We start from the raw sequence: 16,596 nt of genomic DNA, 5'->3' as shown, positions 1-16,596 counted from the left end.
GCCATCTGACAGGTATAGGTGGTCCTTGGGAATCCTCATCTTTGAGATGCTATGCGGCTTCACCCCATTCTGGGACAGCGGTTCACCCGTCAAGATCTATGAGAATATCCTGCGGGGCAAGGTCAAGTACCCGCCGTATCTGCATGATGATGCTGTCGATCTTCTGTCGCAGCTGATCACCGCCGATCTCACTAAGCGGCTGGGTAACTTGCACGGTGGACCCGAAGATGTCAAGAACCACGCCTGGTTCGCCGAGGTCACTTGGGATCGCCTGGCACGCAAGGACATTGATGCTCCCTACATCCCCCCGATCCGCGGTGGACAGGGCGATGCGAGCCAGTACGACAAATATCCGGAAGAGACGGAGCACTACGGCATGGAGGGCGAAGATGCGTACGGTTCCCCGCTGTTGTTTCTATGCTGCATAAATACGGAACTAACGCGTTGGCAGACACGGGCATCTTTTCCCTGATTTCTAAGAGTGCCTGTACGATTTATGATGAGATGAAAAGCTCGCACGGCCAACCGTGCATGGCTGGAATTTGGTGTCGGCTCGCTAGCAGGAGTCATCGTGAAACCCCGGAGCGATATTACCTCTTGAAAAAACTACTTCGTGATGTTGGATCATATATTATAGCAACTGGAATCGAGTCCGTTTCTTTTCTTGTTTATCTGTCTCGATATACAGAGCAGGGATGTGATCGCCGTGGAGCCTGTTTTATGCCTGGTTCCATCTAAGCGCAATCCAAACCAAAAGAACCATGCCCATAATGTACACGGGCTCTCGGGCCGTCTTCTATTCGTACACAGATCCTTCCATCGGATCTTTACTCGTTCCTTCACCCCATCTGCGATGGCATTGAATCCAACAGACCGATCATAATCCCTCACAGGCCGGAGCCGATGGAGGCGATGGCCGACGCATCACCACCCATACGCTTGCTCTCAGTGGCAATCCGGTTGATGTAGGTGCGGCTGGTGATGTTCCACATGGCGATGTACTTTTGCATGCAGCTGGACAGGCAGCCGCTCTCCTTGGACGACAGGGAGGAACCGGGAGCAGGAACGCAGGCATCGAAGCAGTTCTCATTGATTTTCTAGACAAACAAAGGTTAGTGATGGGATGCAATGGGAAGGAAGAGAGGACAGAAGGCAAGACCGTGACGTACTCCGATCAGAGCGCGGGCATTGGTCATGGCCGCTTCCTGTTGCAGCTGCAGGACAACGGCGCTCTTAACATCTTCGGAGGTCTTAGTGGGCCCAGAGCCGGAGCCGCCAAATAGTGACATGGTGGAATGTGGAATGTTGTGAGGGAGAAGGGAGGTGGTTTGGACAAGCTCGGAGTTGCAATCGAACAAGATCTTGCCGCTGGCGCTGTGGCTGAGGTGCCCGCGCCACATTCGATGTGGACACCTTAGCATTGAGTAGTTGCGGCCAGTAGACTCCGAGCCCGTCGCCTCATACTCCATTCCACCCGCGAATACCTGCTCTCACCGTTTCTTGCGCCGCGACCTTTCGGCTTTCGCTCTCTCCCTCTCCTTCGCCGTTTTCTCTGCAACTTCATCCTTTGGGTCCTCGGCTCCTGGCGACGCCGTTCCCTAGCTCCCTCCATCCCACCCCCGGTCTATCCTTGAACCGCCTCCAATTCAATTGGGCTCTAATACCACACGGCCATGCGTCTTCCGACCTTTTCTTCGCTCCTGTGCCTCACCGGCCTGGCCTCTGTGTCAGTTAATGCCTACGAGCCCGATTCCAACATCAAAAATATTCCGGTATGGGTTCTGTTTACTGCTCTCCGTAACCCGAGGTACTAACTGTGGTTTATCCTAGCTGCGAACCCATAGTCTTACTTCGGTACGAATACCTCTGGAATCTGGACCAGTTCACCCTTGCTCTGCAAATACCTTTTGGCATCACATATACGCCATCGACCACCCTTGTTGACAGCTGTGACAGCCATATCTAGATTCGGATTTCCAAAACCGCTGGTTTGACTTTGGAGGGGATACCGTGATTCGGGCTGACAAGTGAGATACTTTGTGAAGTGGCAGAACGACGAGTAATATTGACGGGCATGTTGGACAGATACATCCGCCTCACAGCTGACCGGCCTTCGCAGCAAGGATGGATCTTCTCCCGCGTTCCTCTGACCGCTACTAATTGGCAGGTGAGAACGACGTCCCTGTTCTAAAACCCAACACCGTTGGATTGCAGACTCACCAATTATCAGATTGAGCTGGAGTTTGAGATCCACGGCAACGGCAACTTGCATGGCGATGGCTTCGCTCTATGGCTCACCAAGCAGCGCGCCACGCAGGGCCCTGTGTTCGGCTCGACCGACAAGTTTGAGGGCCTCGGCATTTTTTTCGACACCTACAAGAATAACCGCCCTGGAGTGTCGTTCCCCTACGTCATGGCCATGATGGGTGACGGGGAAACCTCCTACGACCAGGCGCATGACGGCAAGGGTAATGAGCTGGCTGGCTGCTCTGTAAGTGATCACATAGCAATTCGTAGCCGTGTCCAGGACTAGCACTGATGTCAAGCACAGGCCCGTGGTCTTCGCAACGCCCCTGTGCCGACCAAGGCGCGCCTCACTTACTTCCAAGACAAGTCTCTGGAACTGGAACTGCAATACAAAACCGAGGATTCCTGGATCAACTGCTTCACGCTTTCAGCCGAGGAAGCCAAGATTGCCATTCCCTCCGTTGCTTACCTCGGTCTATCCGCGGAGACTGGCGAGCTGAGTGACAACCACGACATCATTTCTCTCAAGGCCGAGAACCTGTACCCGGTCAACCGCAACAGCGCTGGTAACCGTGGCTCCGACAACTCGCGTGGCCGCGGTCGTGGCAGCAGCAAGCGCCCGACAGAGAGCAGCAGCTGGTCGTGGTTCCTATTCAAGGTCGTGCTGTTCTTCGGTGCTATCTTTGGCGGCTACTTTGGCTGGACGATCTACCGGACCAAGGCGCGATCATCGCGCTTCTAATTTGGCGCAGCTTGTGGAACTACAAAAGCGGTCATTGAGCCATTTTCTCGACACCGCGGTTAATCGTATCGTTTCCCGAGTTGGTGATTCTGGCTGTCGAACGATTTGGTCTTGCATAGCCTGTTATAAAGCTTTTCTTTCCCTCTTTTACCTCACGTCTTTCTCTGGCAGCTTTTGTTCTGTAGAAATGAATCTAGTCATGATAAGTCTGTCATAGTGCTTACTGCTGCGAAAAGAGGCAGCAAAATTGGGTATCTATATGTGGTAAACAACGCTGTGGATGATACATAGCCGCAACGCTCTGAGACGACGCCAGACGTGGGAGATATTGTTGCAAAGATAAGGCAGATGAGTCTTCAACCGTTCCGCTCGCGTTCCTCGTTCCACATCCGGTCGACGATCTGGAAGACCTCCGTCACGCTGCGCATCACTGTCTCGTCAATGCCCAGCGCGCTGTAGCGGTGCTGAATCTTGTCCGGATGCCAACGAATCCGCTCGACTTTAAGCGTAGCAGATAGATCTGTCGATGACGGCGCATGCCGCATAAACTCCTGCACCGATTCCGGAGCCACATCGCGCCGTTTGCCCGACTCGACCGGCCAAAACAGCAGATTGTGAAGCGGCCTGGAGGCAGACGACCCGTCGTCCTTGGGGATCTTCCCGATTTCTTCCCACCGGGCCAAATACTCCGCCCAAATGCCTTCCCACGCCTTCTTCCTCTTCCGCTCCGCGCCCCGCCGCAAACTATCCTCCATGGCCCGCTCGAACGCAAGTCGGTCCCGATCTTGTGCGTGGGATCGCGTCTCACGCGCCCGGAGTTTCCTGCGCTCCTCTCGTAGCCGCTCCTGTTCCTCGAGCATGCCCTCGCGCGTGCGCTCCCACATCCGCGCGCGTACGTACGCTGCGTACTCTTCCTCGGTCATCCGCTCCAGTTCTCCGTCCGGGCCTTTGGGCACCTCGGGGACGGCGTACGTGTGGATCGGCTGGCCGTAGACGGATTCCCAGTAGGCGGCGCCCTCGTCGTCGCCCATGGCGTCGAAGAGAGACTCGCGGAACGCGGCGCCGGGCGAGAGGCGCGATTCGGCGGGGCCATTTTCGCTGGGCTCGTCGGCGCTGGACCGTCGGCGCTTGTGTCGCCGTCGTCGTGAGGAGCGCTCGTGCGCTCTGTCGCTGCTGCTGTGGTGTCTTTTGCGGCGTGCGCGGTCCTCGTCGTGGCGGTCGCGTTTGGAGCTGTGGGACGAGCCGCTCTTGAAGCGGAATTTGCCTTTGCTCTGGCTGGACTGGGCGTATTCGTCTGGTAGTGGGGAGGGATATTTCTCACCCTCGCCTGAACCGGGTTCCATGCTCGAGGATGATGTGAAGTTAAGTGTCATGCCATGGCAGAAGAGTTGAGGTGGAGAGCCAAATTGGACTGGTGAAGTTCAGGTGGGTGAAACTGCGAGGGCCTTAGTCAGGGCTTATCTTATCACCTAGCTGCCACCACTATCAACATCGTCTACTTCTTTCGTTCATCACACATGCCGACCAAGGTTTCTAATCAATATCTTCGAATCTGCTGTCAAGATCTTCCTTTTTCACCCACGCAAGCACCATTTCTGCAAACAACGCCGGCTCCTCCACATGCCAGGGATGTCTCACGCCCCGATGCTGCACAGCGCGACTCCCATTCTCCTTTCCCCCAACAACAGCTTCCAGGATACGTTTCGAGCTCTCAACCTTATCTTTCGGTAACAATGAGCTCTTTGTAGCTGCAATCGCCAACGTGCGGACATGAATATCTTCCAAAACCCGTGGATTGAACAGCGTCCGCATCACCTCTTCGACAAGCGCATAAGACGCCTCGCCCCTTTTCCAAATGGCCATTTCAGTCGATGGATTTGACAAGAGCGTAACTGTATGATGGAGTGTGTAGGCTGGCAGTGTGATCAACGGGACCGCCCAAGGCCGTGGTAGGAAGACGTTGTATCCCGCCGCGATCACCGAGAGAAGCTGACCCGGCTCTGCGCGTGCTGCGATGCACGCTGCGATGTGCGCGCCGAGACTTAACCCGACTACATGCGCGGCGCAGTTGCGCGCGTGCTTGGTGATTAGGTCTAAGATCAGCTGTGCTGCGTATTCGACTGTGAAAGGCCGGACGGCGAGCGACTGGCCGTGAGCGGGGAGATCGGGGATCAGCAGATGGAAGTCTTGATCTGTGAGGCGCGGAACGACTTGCTCCCATTCTGCGGAGGAGCCGCAGGCGCCGTGGATGAGGAGGATGGTCGTGTTACCGGTTGGGTTGTGCGACTGGTAGAAAAGCGTTGGGCTGGACTCGGTGGATGCCATATTTGAGGTATCATAGTCCCCTAGCGAGCGATACAGCTAGTAGGAAACCCTGTAATGCTCGTCGCTGAGCCCGAGAAAATGTCTTTTATCTTTGCAACAGGTCAAGCTTGCATGTTGACTAGTTGAGACAAGGCTGACACGGGCCATGGGGCCTAACGCTCCACTTGCGCGCTTGTTATTTGTCCATTGCGCCGTTTACACTTGACCAATGGCTTTACTTTCCCTTGAAATGCTGGCACGCTCCATGAGAAGAGACAAGGGCCCCTGGAGCAGTGTGTTGGTCTGAGGGTTCTCTTGCTGCCATTCGTCATACATCCGAACCACCAAGTCCCATGCGTGATCTGTTTCAGGTGAGATGGGACGGACGCAGAGCTCAGAGAGGATCAGTGCTACAACGTGTTGTTGTTTGTAGCTTTTAGAGAGCCATGCCCACTGCAATGTTGATGGATCATTTTGCAGTAGGGTTGCGAATTCCAGAATTTCAATAGCCATACGAAAGGCTTCGTCGTCTGTGGCATTTGGACTGTTTTCCAGTGTTGTATTGTTGATGCGATTGACCAACGACACTCTAGACAGGGTGAGACGAGCGACTACTGCTATCAACCACTGTATCGGGCTGCTCAGGTCAAGCTTCTCCAGGTACCGTTCCTCGAGACTAATCGCTAGGTCGGATAAGGAGCCTTGTCCCTCTTGCGCGGATATTTGACTGCCGTCCGAGGTAAGGTCCTTGCTGGTCCGAGCTAAACTGGTCATTATCTCGCATTGGATGATGCATAATGTGATATCAGTGAACCCATCCCGAGGCAAAGGGAGGTCAGCCAGATCCGGCGTGAGGTCATCATCGTCAATATTCAATGGAGGCTTGGTGTCAAACATGCCCGGCCGGATTTGGAGATCAGTCCCCTGGTCTTCGGAGCACAGCATGTCAAGTATACAGATATGCCACCAGAGTCGGCGTCGCATCTCGATATCGAAGGGGGTCAGGTTTAGGCGTTGGCCATCGCGATGGATTCCCTGTCTCTGTGCCACGCGCACCACAACAGCTGCTTGGGCCCAAGCCAGTCTAGAATCACACAAACAGCGCAGACACAACAGAAACAAGACCGCGGCCTGCAAAACCCGGATATCGTGGGTGCCAACCAGGTTCGCTCTCGCCAGGGACTGCTCCACGGCACGTCGACTTTGGAGGAGGCAGACATCCCGTTCCTCCCCAAAGATTGACACACACTGTCCGGTGTTCATGCTGACAATAGCAGCAAATGAGAACGCTCGAATAAGCGTGTCACACTCAGCGCCTAGGTCAGCTTCAGCGTTTGCGGAAGCTTTGCGCACTAAGGATTCCACGGAAGGTTTGTGCAGGACCGAGATAAGGGGCGCAACATTGTCTTTGTAGACACTCCACATCATCTCTATCCGTAGAGGTTGCTGCCAGTCAATCCCATCTGCATCCTCCCCTGAAAAAGAATTGGAACTGGAAGTCTCCACGAATGGAGAAAGAAGACCACCAGTCGAGGCATTGGGGGCATAAGCGACACTGTCCTCATCCCCAGACTGATCACACATCTCTTGGAGCTCATGGATCTACTGACTCTTTAGTGAAAAAAAAATCAAAATGTATAGAAACGGGCGACGCACCTTATCTGCAAGAATAACGGAAGCCTCGTCGCCAACATAGCGAGTCTTGCTCTCATCTTGAAGCACCAGTCTGCCGCGTAAAGCTTTCGCCTTTCCACGAAGCGTATCCTCTTCCTCGTATGCCTGGCTTTGAACGCTCGCGCTGTCACTTTTCTCAGTCGGTTGGGACCCAGCTCGTAGCCGCTCCACTTCCCCCTCCAGCTGTTGGAGGCGGGCACGGATTACAGCAATTGGGGGCCGCTGGAGCTTCCTGGGTGCCCGTTTAACGCCTGGATGGATGCATTCATCGCCGCTCTGAAGACAGCGACCACAGGGGAGTTTGCGGTCGCATCGCACTTTTCGCTGATTGCACCTAACACAGCTTCGCTTGGACAGTCCGCCGTCCATTTCGGACTGGCGAGCAATGATGGACTGCGACATGCGGCGGAGAGTAATCCTGTCCTGGATCGGCACCGATCAAAGGTCCCAAGGCATGTCTTGAAGCATTCGCATTTCGAGAGCTAAGCTTGGTCGACTTGCCGATATATGGGATCGATGGAGGAAAAGCGTCGGGAGTTTCGCGGTTGCGAGGATTAGTCAAAGCCGTCGCCGTTCCGCTGGGAAGACCGACAAGCAATGTGGAGTGAGCTACAATGCGCTTTGCAATCAGCTCAAATGAGCTATTCTGGATGATATATATTATGGACATATCTAGACGCAGTAGCCAAGTCATGGCGACACCGATACCACACTCTCTTGACAACTGCCGTCGATATGTATACCTCCACCTCCCTAAGTTATCCAATATGTATCCAACGAAACCAAAAGAGAAATTCAAAGACAAGCCAGACGCCGAAACAATACGAGTTAACATGTCAATTTGCCACAAATTCACTATCCAGTTCCAACCACGTCTCGAAGTCTTTGAGACCTGGATGGATTTTCTTCAACGCCGGAATATCCGCCTTGAAGCCCGAATCGTGGAACCACTTGAACATATATCCAAACTCCTTGGATAGATTCAAGATCGGCCAGCAGATGAGTCGGAAAGTAGACGGAATCGACTGGCCCGTCTTCTCCTCGAAAATCCGCACCATCTGTGTATATGTCAACTCATCACCGGCGAGCGATAGACTCTTGCCCTGATACTCCTCTGGGTTCAGGAAGGCCTCTGCTCCGAAGAATCCAATGTCGTCGGTCGCCACCATCTGCAAGGGCTTGCCCTTCAGCGACATCATGAAGCTGGTCGCAAACACTTTGCCCAGGAAGCCGGGGGTGAGATTGTCGAAGAACGCTGTCGGCCGTAGAATGCACCACTGCATCGCGGTGTCCTTGCTTCTCTCGACGAGGTGGTGCTCGATGTTGTGCTTGGTGATGAAGTGCGGGACTGCGGTCGGATTCGTGAACGAGGCGCTGCCTCCGCGGTCCACAGAGGTGTACACGAAGAACTGGACCTTTTGCTTCAGCGACTCGTCGACCAGAGCCTTGCCTTGCTTCTCTTCCCGTGCGTCATCTCCCATGGCAACTGTCTGGGACTGGTTAGCACGGGGATCGCCTTCTCCATCCTATGGTGGAACGGTGCATGCGTACCTGGACACTAAAGACGCCCCAGACCGACGAGTCTGCCACTTGACGCGCATTTTCAAAGATCGCAGCGGGATCATCCAAGTTTCCCTGGACCAGCTTGATTTGGGACGATAGCTGTTTCAGTTTCTGGGCGGATGGGGACTGGGTATTGCGTGTGACGGCGAGAATCTCCAGCGAGGCCTTTCGCGCGACTAGGCTTTTGATAAGCGAGCCACCCTGTTGGCCCGTGGCGCCGGTAATCAGAACGGCCACCATGTTTTTGGTCGTGGAGTGTATACTCTTTGATGTTGAGTGGGTCGTAGGTATCAGATTGGGTAGCAGACTGTCAACGAACGGGGTCTTGACCCTTTATATGTGATTCCGGGAAGAAAATGGAAGAGAAGGGAAGTCCCCGGAAGAAGGGGAATCGTGTAATTTTCATCCGTGGCGAGTAACTACCGTGAGCGAGATAACCTTGGAAGTTGTTAGGTATGTATGTCATCACTGTCCTCGGGGTTGATCTCGGGCCCGGCTGAGTCACTCCCGATGAGCTTCCAAGGTTGGAAATGGACCTTAGAGTGGGAATGCATTCGCATTCAACCACCACCGATCCCGAAGCTGTTCGGCGTTTGCAGGGCCGAAACGATCGGATGTCGTTAGTGAATTATGAAGTGGCGGAGCAGAGCTTTAGGGAAGAGTGACACTAGGGCGCGATCTGGCCCTGCTCGTCATCATGAAGATCGATCTGCGACTAGAATTGGAACGAAATGAAGCGTCTAATTGCTTTGACGGATTGAATCATACAGTAGATACACAACGCCAATTCCTATACCTCCCTCCAAATAGTCCCACCCGTGCGAAGAGACGCGGGATGCTGGAAATGAGAAGAAAATACCGATATAACTCAGATGCGATATTGCGCCATGTTCTTCTTGATCTCGTCCACGATCTCGACCGCCTCCAATGCGTTGCGCGCCTCAAAGTCATACCGCTTCTGTTCGGTGGCATCGTTGCCACGCAGGACGACAACCCGGAAGCTCTTTGGATGACGCCGGCTGACCTTGCAACCCACCACGTCGTTGAAGTTGATTGAGCGCGTTTTGGTGTCAGAGGCGGTCTTGCCCGTTTCCGCGGGCACGATGTGCATATAGTCGTTATCGAAAGTGAGGATGCGATGATTCGAGGCGGTGAATGTCATGGGTTGTTTGCGGAAGACGTGGTAGCGGCGATAATAGCCGCCAATGAGGTCTTGTTTCTGTGAAGAGGAAGGGAGAGCGAGGTTGCCTTTCTTGCCCTTTTTGACGGTCGTTGGATTGCTGCTGTCTACCATCAACGGAGCATTCGGGGATGCACTGCCGGGCGAGCCACCCATAGAGAGCGGCCCGGTTCCGAAACGCCGGCGGACAAGGTCAAGTTCTGTGATGTGACCCAGCGCTTCCACCGTGCGATCAAGTGGCGCAACGGTATTTGACCCCATCACCTTGAGCAGGTAGTTGCCTTTATCCAGACCCCAGCGCTTGCAGACAGAGTCCAAGATTTCTGCGATATAGCTGTCGGTCGACGTGTTCACAGTCATGACATGAGCAGACCCCTCGAGATTCAGGAAGCGAATCTTCAAAGTTTTGGACACGCCGAGGCGTGGCGTAGCATGTGAGACTGGCACCGCAGGCCGATCCGCAGGCGTAAGTGTGCTATCATTGAGGGCAGAGGAGAATGGCTGTCCCAGGATTGGGTTCTGGCGCCCCATCGGCAATTTCATCTGCGGAGCAGGCTGAGCATTTGGCATCGCGACATTTGCCGGTTGGTCACCACCATCGTCAGAGCCCAGGCTCTGACTGTATTGCGGATAGAGCCGTTCATTCTCCTCAAATTCTGACTTGGAGGCCTCCACCAATGCAAACTCGTCGTAGGGTTTCCCTCGTGAGCGTCCCCGGGCCTTTGCTGCTTGGTTGTTGTTCGAAGTGAAATCGGTCATTGGCAGCGTCCGCCCAAGAGCGGGGAAGTCGTATTCCACTTCTCCATCCTCGACCATACGTAGTGTCCAGCGGTTAACAGTCAGCTTCTCGCGATCTAGAGACGGGCCTCGCGCATCTTCGGAGTACTTCCAGAGCGCAAGACCAATGGTCTCCGCAACTGTCACCAGCGCAGGCTGCTCTGCCAGCTTAGACTCCCGAGTGAGTGGTAAATCCAGCGGATCCTCTGGATCCGACGAAAAGGGAACGAAAATCTTCAAGTACAGCGGGTCTCCCTGGCCGCTTCCAGAGAGCACCATGAACTTCTCCACCGGATTGCTCGGAGCCCGTTTGCGAGATTTGAGTTGCCGGGTCAGTAAGCTGACCGGTTGTACTGTGCTGATGGGCCGCGGCGGGGGAAGGTCCTGTAGTTCAGGAGCTGGAGTGGTCTTTGATTTGCGCGGAGAGTTACTCTGAGGGCCAGTGCCCGCCGGTAGCTTGTGCATCAGAACCATCGGTGAAGAGGCGTCCATTGGACCAGTCATGCCCATGCCCGCCAGTAGCAGGGAGCCCGATCCTGCCGTGGCGTCAAATTCAGAGGAAAGGGCAGACCCCACAGACTCGGCGCCAGAGTCCTCGTCTTGTTCCTGCAAGTCTTCGAGGGCGATGCTCTCTGCGCCGCGACTCCCGGTCCTCTCCCGCCGTTTACGTGGACGTTCAAGAAGCTGGTCAGTGTTCGAGAACTGCACCTGTCCTGGCTTGTATCCCTGCGTGTCAACTTCGTTGTCCGTGGAAAGGTCACTGCTTGTGGTAGTGTCTCGCCGTGGTCGTTGCCCTTGGGGTGGGATGGCTGTCCCCAGCGAGCCAGTTCGGTAGTGGTGTGCAACGTTCTGTGTTGAGGGGGATGTGATCATGACTTCTGGTTGCTCGCGCTGTCCTGTAGAACGGATGGGGGAGGAGTCGGCTCGATCTCGACGAACGGGCATTTTGGAGAAATTGACTTGGTCCGCAGATCTAGAATAGGTCAGTCAATACCACTGCCTGTGCTAAACAAGACGAGCGACCAACCTGTGCATATTGTTGTTGTCCCCTTCTTCGTCGCTGTCGTCACTCAGGTCACTGCTATCCTCATCCTCCGCTACGACCTGTCGCTGACTCTCGGCATGGCGATCACGCCGACCTTTCTTCTTGCCCATGCGTGGAAGGTGACGCCGCCCCGTGATATCCATATTGCTCTTGCCCGTCACCATGCCCCCCTCGTCATCATCGCCATCATCCAGACCGAGTCCTTGTAGGTCTTCTCGTGCGGCATTTGCATCGCGGATCGCCAGTCGGTAATATTCTGAAGAGACTGCCGCTGTGGTCGGAATGGGTGGGGAGTATGCTCGTTTGAGCTGGCTCGCGTTGTGGGTATTGTTTGTGGAAACGGTCGACCAGCCCGCGGCGCGGAAGCCGGGTGTGTTGAGGACCGAGTTGTTGACATTGATGAGACGGTCTCCAATCCCGTCTTTGATAGTGGAGAGGTAGGAGGAGCGCAATTGCCATATGGTAAAACTGGCATTGGGTTAGTTTCGCGGATCCCGGTCGGTGAGGTTATGGGAGAGGAGGGGGGAGCGTAGCGAGCCATGTCGTCAACGTACTCTTCATTATGAAGGAGAGACATATCCGCTAATTCTCCGCATGGGAGGAAGCTGGCAAAAAGGAGGAACAGCGCTGTATGGCAGGCGATAGCAACCAGGAATCAGTCTCGGTCACCGCTGTGGACTCGTCAGCGCTGACACGGCATGCCCGCTGTGGGCATGCGCAGGAGAGGCAAGACCGGCGCGTGTAAAGTAAGAGAAGAGAGTCTGGCTCGAGCAGGACCAGCCTGGAGGAAAAGTAAAGTGAAGGGAGGGTGGCCGGGCGGCGTGGGGAGAAGTTGGTCGGTGTTGGTTGGAGATGGCGATGGCGATGGAGATCGGTGGCGGTCGTCCTTCTCCGCAGATCATTTCCCCGCCTAGGGACTGCGATGGCGACGCCGGATCCCCCTCTCCAGGCTGCTTTCACTGGAAATATTTTGTGCGAATCTAGAAGAACATATTCGACAACAAGGAAACTGTCTTGCTCGATGTTCCTCTCTGTTTTGGTGACGGTTGTTACACGCATATATTCCCAAGGTTGGTGCTCTGTTTACCAAGTACATCGGACCGAAGAAACGCTCACTTCGTTTCCAGAAAAGTTAAACGATTCATTCTCAGTGATAAAACAGATAAATAGACAGCCATACAAACAGAAAGACTGACAGGTGCTGTTTCTGGTAGATAAACAATATACCTCCAGGGCCGAGTACCCATAGATCGCTATAGTACTCTTGTCAGGTTGTCTTGATTTCTCCCATCTCTCCTGAGTAGTGGAATACGATCAACTATTCTCATAGATGACTGTTCCTTGCCATCTGCTACTGATCATTCTATGGGTTTAATCTGCCTTGTTCGAAGCTGCCCTCTACTCAACTCGATCCAGTCCGCCCGAAGAAATCCGCCGAACTGTTGGGCGATCTTCGACACTCTCGGAATTTATCCATCGAGTTGATCGCCTTCGCCTACCATACTGCCCACTGGCCACAGTGAGAGTATCGAGATGAAAGTGTGAGAGCTCGGAATAGAAACCAACAAGCCACCAACCCCGAACGTCACCCCGCCGTGAAACCAATCTTAGTGTGCTCCAGTGGAGTGCATTCGATCGCAGAAAGAGGGGAGAAGAAGCAACTCCGACTCAACTTGGGCGCTCTGGACTGCTTATTCTTTCGTCCTCGATAATGGCAGAGAACACACACAGACACACCCAAAGAGTCGCTCGGCTTCAAAGTGTCAGTCTTCCACCCCTTCGGTAAGCATCTGGAAAGACCAACCGGCATGTGCTGACTCTGCGTCCACTGTGCAGCAGGGATCTCCGCCCGAATTCGCCATTGAGGCAACTGATATCCCCAGCCTCGGACCACACGAGGTTCTGGTCGAACTGGAGGTGACGGGAATCTGTGGAACGGACCTTGCCCTAGCAAGCGGGCACTTGGGTCCATGCAATCCTATCCTGGGCCATGAAGGCGTGGGCCAGATTGTGGCTGTGGGGCCGATGTGCTCATCCAGAACAGCCGTTCTCGGCCAACGAGTCGGAGTGGGATGGATCCGCGATGCATGCGGCTCTTGCCGTGTATGCAAGAGTGGCGCTGGACAAACCAGGTGTATGACCCAGGTCTTCAGCGGCAGAGATGTGCCAGGGACCATGGCACAGTTTACGGTGGTTCCTGAGCGATACATTACAACGTTGCCCGACGATGTGGCCTCCGAACTATTGGCGCCTATTATGTGTGCTGGGGTGACGGCATACAAGGCAATCAAGGTGGCCCAGGCAGTTCCCGGCTCGTGGCTGCTTATATCTGGCGCTGGAGGGAGTGTCGGCGGATTGGCTCTGCAATATGCAAAGGCCATGGGCTATCGCGCTGTTGCGGTCGATGTCGGGGAAGAGAGAAGAAAGACATGCGTGGATGCAGGTGCAGAAGTCTACCTCGATTATGAGAAGGAGGGAGACCTGCGTGCAGCCACCATCAGTGAGACAGACGGACACCTCTGTTCTGCTGCCATCGTGTGTGCTGGATCTGCACGCGCCTACGAAGCCGCACTGTCGTGCCTAGATTATTATGGCACTTTGGTGGCAGTCGGAATCCCTCCGCCGACATCAAAACCAACCTTTCATCCTCTCACCTTGATCGATTACGGGATCAAGATAGTTGGGAGCATCACTGGTGATCGTGAAGATATCTCTGAGGCATCCCAGTTCCTTCGACGGGGTCTAGTCAAGCCGAAAGTTGTGAGTATCGACCTGAAGGATGTTGAAGCCTATCTCAGTTAGGTGGATGAGGTGGAGGGCAAGCTCGTGGCGCGATTGAGTCCTAGTTGAGGAAGATCAATCCAATGTGAATCCAAGTACACGAAGAACCGCGAATCTCGCAATATAAGTCCAGGGGTTTGGCCCGGAATTCTTTTACTGTCGACCGTGATGCTCCAGCTTAGATTATTAGCAGAAGTCGCTCTGGGTATCCTCTGAAGAGAGCATAGAGTAACAGTGCAAAACAATGTGTTGGATGTACGAGAGGAAACCGAAGTATTAGGGCTGTGCCGAGAGTTATGCATACTTCAGCTAAGATTGTCTTGATCACAGTGACCAAGAAAAGCAGGGAAAATCAACATTATCATAAACCTCGGTCAAACTGGTCGACTTTGTCTCTCTCAGCCCAAGATATTACCATGGCTCATCCGCTTTACGAATGGCCTTGTACATTGCCGCCTCTGGCGCAGTCCAATCCTTTCCACCCGTATTATGACACTTAATTGAAGGGCCACCTGCAGACACGATAGCCCGTTCGACACATCCAGGTCTGTTGCCTTCAAGAATAACCCCAGCTTGGTGCTTGCCGTCACCGATATCTTGCCACACCCAGCCCTCCATACCACGGCATCCATCTAACTGTTTGGACAGCTCTTTCTCAGTTGCCCAGCTGCCAATATCACCCAAGTAGTAATACGAGTCTACAACTGTGGACTTGCTAAGAAACTCATCCTGGTAAAGAATGGTGCAGTTGGCGGTCATCTGTGCTGCGGCAGAGGCGGACGCCTGAGCAGCTGCTTCGGCCGACGACTGCGAAGCCGAGTAGCTCGCCGCCATCGCGGTGTCGGTGGATATCACCGTAACGGACGTCGGGTTCTGGCACACTGGATTGGTGTTCGCATTTGCATCAACAGGCTCAGCATCCGTACACTTCCCGATTCGTCCATCTGCGTAGGTCGTGTATGCTGTCACTGCGGCGTCAATGTAGGTCGGCGGCATTGTAGGCCATTTACATGGTCCATATTCCGGATCGGGGGTCGACGAGGGCATCGTTTGGTATGAGCCCGGGTAGCCCTCGACCTCGCAGTACCCCTTGTTCTTGGAACTGTCGTATTGATAATAGGCCGTGATTGTAGCGATGGCGCTCGACGACTTCGATCTCATTGTCGTTGGCCTTATATGTGGTGGGGTGATCGCGTGTGACAAAGATGAAGAAGACCTAAACATGGACGGGGTGTAGCTTCTTGTGTAAGAGTGCTTAGAGCAGATATGAGCACTCGCTGAATTCAACCTCGTTGTCGATGAAGGCTTATCAGTTGGCGTTTGAGAAATGCTGTCGCCGAGCGCTTCCACGTCTGGTTTCAACCTCTTTTCAAAGGTGCCATCGGCGGCTGTTATCAGATCTTCGGCATCATTTGCTCCCACTTTCTCTGCCTTGAGGAGAGTGTCATCTAAATTTTTGGTATCGCAAACCACGTTCATGACTGCATTGAGGGCGCTACCGCGTCTCTTGGCCACATTGCGTTTCTTGCTGCCGCAGCTGATGGACCCCCCACCCAAGCTCTTGACTAGATTCTTTCCATCCTGGATAATGGTGTCGAGCCTATTGACTGCAGCGGTCGCCTTTGCGGGTGTGGGGTCTTTGCTCCAGGAGGAGAACAGGGGATAGAATGCTACCACCTCGGATGAGTAGGACGTAACATTGCTTGAACCCTCGCCTGTAATTGGAGAACTCAGACTTGGAGCTGCAGTGATGATTGAGCCAGGCACACTGGTAGTTCCGTGCAGTGGGATGCTAGAGTGAGGCTGACCAGATGCAACGAGCGGGTTTGCAAGGCTACCGGAGGCTTTGCACGCCAGTTGCGAAGACCGATGGCTCGTCCGTCCTGATGAGGACACATATCTGGACGATGAGTGAAACTGAAGCGTGGAGGGTGTCCGCTTAAGTAGCATGTGATTTTCGTGGATGGGTGCACTCGAGGACGTTGAATCGGAAGACGATGCGGTCGTGGAAGTATGAGAAGCTGCTTGGCCGTTTGTACTGGAGATCGGAGTGGCCGTCTCTCCCTCCCTCAAAACCACAGTGGTTGGCACCCAAGTGGCGACGGATGATTGTGTTGACAGAAAAGGACAGGAGGAAGGCTCAGAGCAAATGACTGTCGAGAAGTCGTCGTTGGATGGAGTCGCGGCGGCCAGACCGGTCAGCGAAACAGCTAGAGCCAACAGGCCCTTTAATGGAGAATAGGCCATGAGAGGCACGTATATCGCAGTCAAAAGGAAGCAGAA

The 16,596-nt window shown here is 54.2% G+C and overlaps 9 protein-coding genes across 9 annotated transcripts; 2 read left to right on the top strand and 7 right to left on the bottom strand.

Annotated features, from left to right (window-relative positions):
• Window positions 1-887: 887 nt before the first annotated feature.
• tim13 (protein translocase subunit TIM13) lies at window positions 888-1,289 on the bottom strand (the record flags this gene model as incomplete). The annotated part of the gene is made up of 2 exons (XM_056948124.1): window positions 888-1,097; window positions 1,170-1,289. The coding sequence occupies 2 exons, from the start codon at window positions 1,287-1,289 to the stop codon at window positions 888-890; spliced, it is 330 nt and encodes a 109-aa protein (XP_056795349.1).
• A 384-nt stretch (window positions 1,290-1,673) lies between these two features.
• N7459_008955 (legume-like lectin family protein) lies at window positions 1,674-2,989 on the top strand (the record flags this gene model as incomplete). Its single annotated transcript, XM_056948123.1, has 6 exons — window positions 1,674-1,772; window positions 1,831-1,854; window positions 1,957-2,027; window positions 2,086-2,167; window positions 2,231-2,491; window positions 2,552-2,989. 6 exons carry the CDS (start codon window positions 1,674-1,676, stop codon window positions 2,987-2,989), a joined length of 975 nt encoding a protein of 324 aa, XP_056795348.1.
• A 356-nt stretch (window positions 2,990-3,345) lies between these two features.
• On the bottom strand, window positions 3,346-4,332 carry N7459_008954 (uncharacterized protein; the record flags this gene model as incomplete). Its single annotated transcript, XM_056948122.1, has 1 exon — window positions 3,346-4,332. One exon carries the CDS (start codon window positions 4,330-4,332, stop codon window positions 3,346-3,348), a length of 987 nt encoding a protein of 328 aa, XP_056795347.1.
• Window positions 4,333-4,522: 190 nt separating this feature from the next.
• Window positions 4,523-5,314, bottom strand: N7459_008953 (alpha/beta fold hydrolase; the record flags this gene model as incomplete). Its single annotated transcript, XM_056948121.1, has 1 exon — window positions 4,523-5,314. One exon carries the CDS (start codon window positions 5,312-5,314, stop codon window positions 4,523-4,525), a length of 792 nt encoding a protein of 263 aa, XP_056795346.1.
• Window positions 5,315-5,509: 195 nt separating this feature from the next.
• N7459_008952 (Zn(II)2Cys6 transcription factor) lies at window positions 5,510-7,336 on the bottom strand (the record flags this gene model as incomplete). The annotated part of the gene is made up of 2 exons (XM_056948120.1): window positions 5,510-6,886; window positions 6,950-7,336. The coding sequence occupies 2 exons, from the start codon at window positions 7,334-7,336 to the stop codon at window positions 5,510-5,512; spliced, it is 1,764 nt and encodes a 587-aa protein (XP_056795345.1).
• A 467-nt stretch (window positions 7,337-7,803) lies between these two features.
• On the bottom strand, window positions 7,804-8,770 carry N7459_008951 (uncharacterized protein; the record flags this gene model as incomplete). The annotated part of the gene is made up of 2 exons (XM_056948119.1): window positions 7,804-8,457; window positions 8,519-8,770. 2 exons carry the CDS (start codon window positions 8,768-8,770, stop codon window positions 7,804-7,806), a joined length of 906 nt encoding a protein of 301 aa, XP_056795344.1.
• A 628-nt stretch (window positions 8,771-9,398) lies between these two features.
• N7459_008950 (Sin1 family protein) lies at window positions 9,399-12,109 on the bottom strand (the record flags this gene model as incomplete). The annotated part of the gene is made up of 3 exons (XM_056948118.1): window positions 9,399-11,460; window positions 11,515-12,000; window positions 12,087-12,109. The coding sequence occupies 3 exons, from the start codon at window positions 12,107-12,109 to the stop codon at window positions 9,399-9,401; spliced, it is 2,571 nt and encodes an 856-aa protein (XP_056795343.1).
• Window positions 12,110-13,243: 1,134 nt separating this feature from the next.
• Window positions 13,244-14,334, top strand: N7459_008949 (zinc-dependent alcohol dehydrogenase; the record flags this gene model as incomplete). Its single annotated transcript, XM_056948117.1, has 2 exons — window positions 13,244-13,294; window positions 13,369-14,334. The coding sequence occupies 2 exons, from the start codon at window positions 13,244-13,246 to the stop codon at window positions 14,332-14,334; spliced, it is 1,017 nt and encodes a 338-aa protein (XP_056795342.1).
• A 390-nt stretch (window positions 14,335-14,724) lies between these two features.
• N7459_008948 (class V chitinase) lies at window positions 14,725-16,560 on the bottom strand (the record flags this gene model as incomplete). Its single annotated transcript, XM_056948116.1, has 1 exon — window positions 14,725-16,560. The coding sequence occupies one exon, from the start codon at window positions 16,558-16,560 to the stop codon at window positions 14,725-14,727; it is 1,836 nt and encodes a 611-aa protein (XP_056795341.1).
• Window positions 16,561-16,596: the final 36 nt, after the last annotated feature.

The sequence above is a fragment of the Penicillium hispanicum genome, assembly GCF_028827665.1.
Source record: "Penicillium hispanicum strain IBT 35686 chromosome Unknown utg000008l_segment0_segment0, whole genome shotgun sequence".
In the NCBI taxonomy this organism is placed as follows: Eukaryota; Fungi; Ascomycota; class Eurotiomycetes; order Eurotiales; family Aspergillaceae; genus Penicillium; species Penicillium hispanicum.
This window is presented reverse-complemented; position numbering and strand designations above follow the sequence as displayed.